The sequence below is a fragment of the Ammospiza nelsoni genome, chromosome 2, assembly GCF_027579445.1.
Source record: "Ammospiza nelsoni isolate bAmmNel1 chromosome 2, bAmmNel1.pri, whole genome shotgun sequence".
Classification (NCBI taxonomy): domain Eukaryota; kingdom Metazoa; phylum Chordata; class Aves; order Passeriformes; family Passerellidae; genus Ammospiza; species Ammospiza nelsoni.
Genome location: NC_080634.1, coordinates 56012994 through 56023704, shown reverse-complemented (window position 1 = coordinate 56023704; position 10711 = coordinate 56012994). Strand labels below are relative to the sequence as shown.

The following is a 10711-nucleotide window of genomic DNA, read 5'->3' as shown; positions in this document are numbered from 1 at the left end:
ACATCCCGTGCCCGCGGTGCTGTCCCAGCTCCGGGCACATCCCGTGCCCGCGGTGCTGTCCCGGCTCCGGGCACATCCCGTGCCCGCGGTGCTGTCCCGGCTCCGGGCACATCCCGTGCCCGCGGTGCTGTCCCGGCTCCGGGCACATCCCGTGCCCGCGGTGTCTGTCCCGGCTCCGGGCACATCCCGTGCCCGCGGTGCTGTCCCGGCTCCGGGCACATCCCGTGCCCGCGGTGCTGTCCCGGCTCCGGGCGCTGCAGGGAGCGGGCGCGGCGGGCGGTGCCTCCCGCGGCGCGGGGCGGGGGCCGGGCCGGGCCGGGGCGGCGGAGCGGGCGCTGCTCTCGCTGCTCTCTCTGTCGCTGCTCTCTCTCTCTGTCGCGGCTCTCGCTGCGGCACAGGGCGGGCGGCAGAGGCGGCAGCGCCGCTCCCAGAGCCCCCCCAGGCCCGCCGCAGCCATGGAGAAGCAGCCCGGCGGCGAGGAGGAGTGCGCGGACTCGGGAGCGGAGACGGGCGGGTGAGTGCGGGCGGCTCTGCCGGGCTCTGGCGCGGCTCCCCCAGCCCCAGGGGCTGCACTTGTTGCCGGCAGCCGTCCCAAGCGCGTCCCGGCAGCGGCGGGGCTGGGGCTGGGGCTGGGCTGGGGCGGCGGCTTCGTGTCCCGGGCAGAGCTTCCCTCCGGCAGCATCCCGCTCAGCGCCGAGCCTCCTTGCCTTGCCCGCCCTTCCCTCGCCTTTCCTGCCCTCCTGGGACCCGGTCCGGCGTGACCCCCGGGGAGGCATCACCCTGCTCCGACTGCCCCGGGAGTTCGCGTTCCCCTGCGGTGAAGCAGACCCCACCGGGGTCTACACACGGGGAGGGAGCCACGGACAGGTCGTGGCTGTGGGCTTTAAGCTTGAGCTCCAAAGCACGGGGCGATGGCTCGGCGGTGCGGGCTGTATACCAATCCTGTATCCCAGGTTAGTGAGGCTGAGGATGGTCTGGGAGCGTGTCCAGGACCCGTCCTCTCCTTCTGGCGGTGACACCCAGACAACATGGGGCAGAGAGAGCTGACTCCTCAGAAGGACCATTGAGAGCCTTCTACAAAAGCAAGTTTGATTTGCAGGCACTCTGAAAGTGGGTTGCTGTTGTCATGATTCTCGTTGTGGTACTCTCCATGCTAGCCTGTGAACTGCTGTAAACTTTGCTGGGAGTGTCATCTCAGTCAAGGAGACTTTTTTCCCCCTGATTTCATGACCATGCTGCCAGAGGTGTGCTGCTTGTTAGCTGCATGACTTCTCCTGAGCTAATGGAGCTGCAAGGATGATCCATGGGATCTCCCATTCAGCTCACACCTTCAGCCCATCTCTGTGGGAAAGGGAAGTGTTTTCAAGCCTGTCCTACATGCTGCCGCCTTGGGATCTTGTCAGGAATGGCAGTGAGCCTTTGCTCCTCCTGTGGCTCCAGAAGGGCAAAGGGAGGTTGCATACTCCTGCTAAGGCCGTTCTTTCCCGACTCTTCCTTCTCCTCACTCCTTGCTCCTCCAGCTGTTTCTCTCCAAGGTCCTTGCCTGGTGCATCTCCTTTGGCCTCTACTCTGACTCTTGCAAAACTGTAAAGCTAATTCTTTGCATGGTGGTGTCAGGTGCACCACACAAAAACTGAACTAGCAACATTACAAATATAAATCTAAAATGTGAAAATGGCATATAGTAATCTTTTTCATACATCCAGCTAGTAATTAAAATAACTTTTTAATCTCTTCTGTAGTCTGAGAAGTTAAGGACTTTTCCCATTACCTTGTATTGTAGGCACACCTAACAGTAAAAGCTTTAAAATATTTTATGTGACATAAGTTCAAAGGAAAAAATCCAGACTTCTTTTCCAGATATAGGCTAGTCCCCATTAGGAATGTGGGTAAAAGGAAGACAAAGTAATCCGTGGACTCATGCCTGGTTCAAAGCTCAAAAACCCGTTGATTGGTCAAGTCACTCTTAATTTGCTGTGTTTATCTGGAATGGAAAAACCTGGGTTTCCTTGGGACAGGCACTTGGAAGGATTTGACCCAGCTGGTGACATTAGCCTTTAGACCTCAGGGACCAATGTGACAGCTGCTTGAGTCTGGTGTTGATGAGGTGCTAAAGCTGATGATTTTATCAAGTGTCTCTGTCCCGTGCGTGACACTGGAAAGTATAGGTTGGTGGAAAAGTCTGTCTGAGGAATTTGAACAATGACATATGGCAATTAATAGCTGCAGTGCTTTGCACTGATGTTTATATTGCAAGGCAATGGGTCTCTGCATTTCAATTATTTTAATTTTGTTTAGCAGCTATTTAATTCTGATAAACATGTGGCGTATGTCTCTTTCACAATGTTTATATTTCAGCTTTCTCACCAAACCAACTGTTCACAGCACTTGCTTTTCCCCGTTACGAGATCTGCTATTTGCTTTGTCTCAGTCCCATCACAGCTATTGCTAAATTGAACAATATTCCTTTTTCACCAATTACTCAATAGTAAAAAAAAAAAAAAATTATCTATTCTGAGCTTCAGCAGGAGGATAAGAAAGAATAAGGAGGAACAACTGTCAGAGTGATTCAGGCCCAGTTTTGCATGGAGTGGTCGCTTTCTGTCACTCAGGGAACAATAGTGGATAGTGACTGTAGTAACTGCAGGCACTGCACGCCCTTGTCATCTCAATGATGGCACGTAATGATGTGTGAGCTCTTGCACGGAGCCCGGGCTGCTGAAGCTGCTTAGAGCAGCTAACAAATTGAACACATCAAGTACTCCGCAGGGCATATGTTGCTTAAGGTTTTGTTGTGGCTGCCAGCTACAAAAGCAGGCAAAACTCTCTGCTAAAGGCAAGATCAATTACAATTCAAAGCCTTCATTTTCCTAATCCTTTAGAAAATATGTTCCTCTTACTGCATTTGCCTTGGTAAATAGGGTTGGCAAAGAGTCTGCTGAACAGAAATAGCATATTTGGAGTTCCTGAATCCAATAAGAATGGATTGAGCTGGTGTTGTCAAGTACCTAAATAAAGGATGTAGAACATATAAGCCAATTAGTTTATATTGGCTGTTTATTAATGAGATTTGAAATAGTTTGACCATCCTTGATCTGAGAGACTTTGCCTATACAAGTTGTATCTTCTCAGGAAACATATTTTGGGAAGTTTTAGTATAAGAACCTTATTTAATCTGCTACTGAAAACTTTTAGTCCAGAATTATGGGACACAAAGCTTTCTCTAGTAATAGTTTCAGTAGTGGGTTTGTACTATAAAACCTGACATTTTAGGAAGAATAAAATAGTATTTCTTTAGTCTTTTATTAGAAAGAAAACAAAGGGCAAAAACAGGTGGAAGAAAGATTGAAAGGAGGAGAAATGTACACATTTACAGAACTGTAGTTGAATAGCAAAGAAAAACAAAAAAGTGAGAAAAATAACAGTTACTTAAAATAAATTGTAGAAATATTAATTTTAATATTTTCTTCATTTTACAAGCCATGCAAATGCTGTTATTTCACTGTCTTTGACCAGCAGAGCAAAGATGACAAACTAAGACAATTTTGGAAGTTGTTAGGCATGCCTGATTTTGAGGCAATGATACAGATTGGCTACCACTGGTATCCAGGCCAGAGCATCAGCTGAATTCACTACATGCAGGACCAATATCCCAAATGAATGTGGAAAACCACGTGGTTTCTCTGTTCTAAACATCACTGTTCTAAACATTTCAACATCCATGATAGTTCCCAGCAGAAGTTAACTTGTTCACTTAGACAGCTGTAAAAGCCCATGTCTTAAAATGTTCACACTTCAATCATTAACTTACTGATTGCCTCCAAGTTTGCCTAAACTTGTAATATTTCCTCACCTTAAAGTCATTTCAAGTTTTGAGAAGTTATAACTTTTAATTTTTTTGCATTTGCAACTTACCTGCTTGTATTTCAAATAAATTATTAATCTACGTAGAGAAAGTGGGGAGACATTGCTGAAGTACCAGGTGGGGAAGTTTTTTGTATAAGTTTAAAATGTAAATATTGATGATGCAAACTGGATTAAACAGTGGTTAATTGTTGAGTATTTGATGAATTTTCGGAAGAATGGTTATAGTATTTTTTGGTAGTAGGCAACTGCAACAAAACAGTTCAACAAGATATAGAGAAATCCATTGCAAAACAGAGAAACAAGGGATGTTTGAACTTTATGACACTGTACCATGCAGCGGCTATTTGTAACATATATTTAGCAAAATCCAGTGATGTTTGGTTGCAATTAAGTTTTGTGGTGCTTGTTGCCTCCTCTACATTTTGTCCTGTCTCTCATTCCTCAAATTAATTTTGCAGAGATTATGTTCATTTTTGGAGTGTTCTATACTTGTTTGTTGGTTTTCCTTATGGCACTCCCTAGCTGCATGTGCGATCCTGGCCAAACCACAAATTATTTGAACCTCTGTTAACTTATCTCTTAAGCAGATCAAAAAAGCCTTTCTTTAATTGTTGCAGTTCAGTAAAAGGTGTGAGGTTCTAAAGTAGAAAATACACTTGTTAATAGAAGGTAAGGCAGCATATACATATACGTATACGTATACCTATACCTATACCTATATATATATGTATATATATGAAGTTGTATGCCTCTTAGAGGTAAAATATCAAGAACGCTGTAATCCATGTGTGTTCTGAGCCAGAAAGGATCACTTAAATTATCAAATGAATAGTTGAATGTTTTATTGGGGTGAGAAGTTGCTTTCATGCCTCATGTTTCTGGCTTTAAGGAATTTCTCACTTAGGACTTTGTATGGCAGTCCTTCAAACTGACACATCAGTCTCTTGTCACGTATTTCATCCATCTATGAGAAACTCTCAGAAACATAAACCACTGATGCTGAAAGCTATTTTAAGGCCTATTTTTACCTTGGGGCTTCTTTTGTTTTGGTTTGGAGTTTGGGGGGTTGTTTTGCTGTGGGTATTTTGCTGACACTTTCACTTCATGTATAGACCCATCAGTCCAGATATGTCTTGATACTCAAGTTGTCTCTGATTTGACATGTGAAGTTGAGCTGTTTGTCACAAACTGGCATTGAGGCACCATTTCCAAACAGATTTACTCAGTGAAGCAAAGCTGTTTGGTTGAACATCGGGGCAGGTAGACCTGAGAGTGCCAGGCACAGGAGCAAGGCACAGACAGCAAGGATGAAACACACTTTAGATCACATTCTGGAGGCCATGAGCTCTGTGCTGATACCCATAATTTTTAGGTCCCAGCCAGAAGCAAGGTTCACCTCAGCTAAATGTAGCTGTGTGAAGGTTTGATGTTTGGTATAAATCAGGCTTCTTCTGTTGTTAATTAAGAGAACCAGGACCTCAGGAGGATAAGTCAGCCCCTGGCCTGGGATGGGTGGATACATGGCACCTGATGTGTCCCTCTGGGAGTGCTCTGTGAGGGAGTGGTGAGCAGGGTGTGCAGACAGGTATGCTCACTAAATCCCAGGGTGTTCCTGCCTCATCAGGTGCCTTTTGGAAGATGACAAACAGCTTTTCAAACCCTATACAACAGTGGTGTCTCTCATATGGTGTCTCAAACATTGCTGTTGGTAATGAGCTCTGGAGTATAGTGGTTAGAGCTGCTCAATGGGAATCTTTGCCACTTTCCTAGAAATCCAAAGCAAGGAGTATAGGGACAAGTTGCTGTGAGTCATTCCATTTCAGTCATCTTGACTGCACAAGTAGAAGTATCATGAGGGTAACAGATTTGTGATGGACTGGTTTTAGTGAAGCAGATTGTAATCTGACCTGCAGGAATTTGGTGAGAAGAAACCCAAGACAGAGCTATAAAGCCAAATCTTCTAATTCTTCTAATGGGACTATAAAATACTCCCTTGTGCCTTGTGGAGTATTTTCTGAGGGAGGGAAGAAGAAGAAGCTGTTAAATACAGCACTTAATATGAAACAGTGAAATGTGCCACAAGTATAGGTAGAGAAGGCTTGGGAAATATAAATCCAGCAGGTTCCATTCCATCAGTCCTAGGCAAGCAAAGGATGCAGAGAGCAGAAGAGATTGTAAACTTTCCGCTATTTCATTTTGGGGAGTGGGATTAAGGAGCCCTTGCAATGGAGACCATGGGCATATTGGGGTGTAGTATTATGTTAGAATTACTGGAGATGTGTTTGTTTTACACAGCAGGCTGCCTTTGGGTATGACCAGCTCAGAGACCTTGGTCCCAGCCATGCCAGAGCATTGAACAGCACATAGGGGTGTCCCTGAGCACAGGATGGAGTTGTCCATGTTGCTGAATCATTAAAATGGTTTGATGGGATCAGTTGGAATGGGGCCATCTAGCTGTCCCCCATGTCTTTCCTGGGTGTGTTTTACCATGGGCCAGGATATGTTTTGCCATGTTGCCATGGTTCAGGGATCATTCCCAGCAGACAACTAGCCAGGATGTTTTGGGAGGCAAGAGGTGTTACTGGTACAGGTGCAGACTGTTCCACAGCACTTGGCCCGGCTCCCAGGCAGTTCCCTTGGGACTGTTTGTTTATGGCTGCAGCTGTCAGGGCTGTAGCTGTGCTAACGTGGTGCTGTGTGATTACAGCTGATCAGTGTGCCCAAGGAACCCAAGCACAGTGTGGTGCTGGAGGAGCTGCATTGCTTGTGTGAGCCAGAGCTGTGAGAGAGCCATGTTCTCAGCCAAAGAAACGGGCTCACAGTGTTTTTAGGTACCACATTCAGCAACTGCAAGTTGCACTAGCACCTTTTGCTGGTATTCAGTGGAATGCTTCCCTCTCTTGGATATTTTGAGGTTCTGTATCACTGATCAGCAGTGAGAGGTGCACGCAGATCTCAGAGGATTGTTCAATATCTTTTGGGCTCCTGATGCTCTTAGCATGTCTAATAATGCACAAGTCTGATCCTTCAATGATGGTAATGGGAACTGAGGTCTCACCTTTATCACAAGCTTCTACATTCCCATTTTAATGTCTTTTGACATCTCCACAGCTCCTCTTTGCTGGTGGGCTGACCATTGAGCACACATTCTTTGCAGACTAATGTGTCTTTTGACTGAGCTATAAGCCTTCCTTTTCAGTACCTCACACTGTTTCAATACCCTGTTTGATAATTTTTCTTCTCATTATGTGCCTATAAAGGGAACAGTCCTCTATTTGTTCACTTTCTGTCATGGATGTTTTTTCCCTTTTTATCTATAATCTAACATCTATCAGAGGAAATAGCTTGCTGCAAGACCACATAATAGACCTGGAACCTCTTGGCCCCAGTGTGGTCCCAGGTGTCACCATTAAAGCACATGAGTGCTGTACTCTTGAGTTATCCTATTAGGAAAATCCTCTTCCAAGGGAAATGATAGAAGCCAATACTCAGGATGTTTAAAAGAGGAATGAGAAGAACAGAAAGGAACACAGTTACTTGATGTCCACGGAACTTGTATGCCCCAGGAGATGTTTATTTCAGTACTTGATTTTTCTAATGCATGATTTTGTTAAAGGGAAGGTTGTGTGTGCCAGTCTAAAAAGCTTAAAAGACTTATACTAACTTCAGAATTTAGTGTCCTAAATAGATGACTGTAGAGAAAAAAATTTAATTTATGAGCCACTTACCAATGCATGCCATGAATCTGGATGATTTCTTCTAATATTTTAAGAACAATAATAATTTTGCTAGCACTGTTTTGGTTTTGGTTGTTTTGTGGGGTTTTTTTTTTTGTTTTTTTGGTTTTTTTGTTTTTTTGGGGTTTTTTTTGTTTTTTTTTTTTTTTGTTCCCAAGGACTAGATTCAAGACAAGGAAAGAAACTGGAGGGAGAACAAAAAGTGATCCAGGTTGTCCCTGAGAGCACACAGATAGACTCATATTCATCCCATTTGGTTTTAGACACCCAGACTAGGGTTCTACATTAGAAATGTTGTATTTCTACATTAGAAATGTAGTTTCTGTAGGATTCTTGTCTAGGCAAGAGCTAGGGAGAGATACTTCAGACCTCTCTTTTCCTTGACAATAGAGGGTGCTTAGGGAGGGTACAGCCCTCATTTTGGTATCTGAGGTTGACATAAGCCTTTGAGCCTAATTGCCCTTTTTTTTAAAATTTGTGGATGTCAGTTATGCAACAAACATGAATTATTAGCTTGAACCATATTAGACCTACAAAAAAGCTCCTGCAATACAATTCTAAAGCCTATTAAAATATGTCTCTGCAATTTGTCTCCAAGCATGCTGTCTCCTCCTTTCTCCCCCCCCATAATTTCATTTTTCCTCTTGTTTCATTTTTTAAGTTCTGCATGTACATAGTCTGCTACTCCCTAAGTTCAGGACTCATTAGTTCTCCATGTCCTATAATGTGCCTGCAGCACTTTGGGATAATAAAATAACAGTGTGAAGTAATAGAATACTGTTCCAACTTGCAGTAAGCAAAAGGCAAAATGTTGTCTCGCTTCCATCCGAAATACAAGCAGTGCAGATTCATTTTGAATTAGCTGCCAACTGCTGAACACAGATACATTGAAGGACAGCCCCAGGCTGTGTTCAAACAGAAGTGCAGACTAAATGAATTCTTGCTTGGGCTGCTTGGAGGCAGCTGGATGTGTATTGCTTGCCTCTAGGCTTATGAAGAATGACATGTTACACAGTTTTCACACCCTTTCAAATATACATGGTGCCAAGTGACACTGGTGTGACTTGCTGCTGAAAATACTTAGTGGTTTTATGGCCTGCATAGCACCTTAGCCAGCCCCTGGCATCACTTCCCCTTGGTCCCTGCCCAGCGCCAGACCAGCAGTATGTACATTGCCCAGCAGTAGGAACAAGAAGGTGTCCTTCTCTACTCATGTTGATGTCCAGGCTTTAGTAGATAAATTAGAATTTAGCTGTCAGTAGAATTGCCCTGGTACATTTTAGGGCTTGTGTGGGAACCTAGGACATCCCTCTGGCTGTCCAGAGTGGCAAGACCCTGCCAGGGGGCTCAGAAGCCCTGGCACAGAGCCCGAAGCACCTGTGGTTTTGATTATGACCCGTGGAGCAAATTACCAACCTTATATGAAGATCAGCAAGCCACAACAGTTTAGGTAGAATAATAGTGAAGTTATCACAGGGTGAATTTTGGGGTTTCTGGAATGGGGGAGGCAAGATGGAGGAATCTGGGCATGTCCAGCCTTTCTCCTTCTTGGCCTCCATCTTCTGCTGTGATGCTGGCACTTTTAGATTGGTTTAGAGTAGAAGCTCACTGTCTAACATAGGTAATAGGTATTGGACAGTAATTGTAAATATTGTGGATGTAGGTTTTAATATAAAGACATAACACCACCCTGGGGGCAGCCAGGACTGTCCTGCTGAGCAGACCTCAGCAGGGCAGGAGAAAAATTTTTATAGATAAGATACAAAAAACAACCTTGAGACCAAGAAATGAAGAGCTCTGACTCCTTCTTCAACCGCTTGGGCTGGGAAAAGAGACTTTTAACATCTCTCGGGGTCACGGCGACCAGCAAAAAATCCCGAAAGGCTTGATGTGCTTCAGTGGTCTCAGATCTAGGGGGAGGTTAGCCAAGCTTGGGGAGAGGGATGTGCTGCTGATAGTGGGCGCAAAGAACACAGAATTCACGAGCCACAAGGACATTTGGCAGAACTCACAAGATAAGGATGAAACAAATAAAGCCAACTAATTTCAGCAATTGTGCTGAAGTCAGCTCTAACTAGGTAGAAAACAATTTCACTGGGGGAGATGGTGAGCATTGACTCCCAGCCTGCTGACTCGAGAGACAGGCTGGTCATTGGCATGGCAAGTGAATCATGTAGCCAGGCACAGGTGGAATACTGATCAGTAGCAGAGCTGTGTGGCTGGTGGCCAATGAGCCCTGATTTCTTTGCTTGCTAAACTATGAGTGGTGTGGAGCTTTGATGGCTGGGGACCCGGCCTGCTGTGGGCCAGCTCCCTGCTTTGCACAAACTGGACAAAAGGAATGGGAATACCTCATCTTGGAGTGTAAATTGGTGCTGCACACAGGGCAGTGAGCCCACATTTGGGACACCAATGTCATTGCTGCCCCTGCCTTCCCAGCTCCATAGGGGTCCTGGGGGAGATTGTTTGAGGGGTAGCTCTTGATTAATGGAGAAGGTGCTGTGGAGCAGCTCTGTATGGGGTGCCTGAGGGTGGCTGCTAATGACCTAGACCTGTGGTCTCTGCCAGTGGGACAGAGATGTTTCCTTGCTCCCTGGCCTTATCGAAGTGGTTGGGGGTACAGGATTAGCAAAGAGGAGGGAGAGCTGCAAGCCCCCTCCAGCAACTCTTTCCCCAGCATTGCCCAGATCTTTTCCAAAAACTATGAAAACCTCATGGCACTTGATGGTATTGGTGAATCTTTTTTTATGAGTTTTTTGAAGCATTCAGGTTGTGTCATCTTTCACTAGTCCAGCAGGATTGGCAAGAGTTGGGGGTGGTTCCTCATCATCTTCTCACCTAACCAGTATGAGAAGATGGCATCTGCCCTGCAGAGTGCTGAGTGCACAGCTGTGAAATATGGGGATGACTGTAATTCTTTTTTCTTCTGCAGAGACATTTCTACATTAAAATCAAAAGCAGATACTATAGATATGTGGGACTGATGTCCTTTATTCCCTTGGTTGCCTGAGAGCCTAGAGTATGAGGGTGTCCTGAGAACAGACTTAGATGGTATCTGCATCCCCACACATCTCTTGGGAGTCAAGGCTGGTGTGGTTTCTTTAATT

At 45.3% G+C, this 10711-nt stretch overlaps 1 protein-coding gene across 1 annotated transcript in view; it reads left to right on the top strand.

Moving 5' to 3' along the window:
* The first annotated feature begins 455 nt into the window (after positions 1 to 455).
* Positions 456 to 10711, top strand: part of FAM124A (family with sequence similarity 124 member A) — a 37260-nt gene continuing 27004 nt past the window's right edge. The window contains exon 1 of the mRNA XM_059466874.1: positions 456 to 514. Coding sequence (XP_059322857.1) covers positions 456 to 514 — 59 coding nt within the window. The remainder of the gene's footprint in view (positions 515 to 10711) is intronic.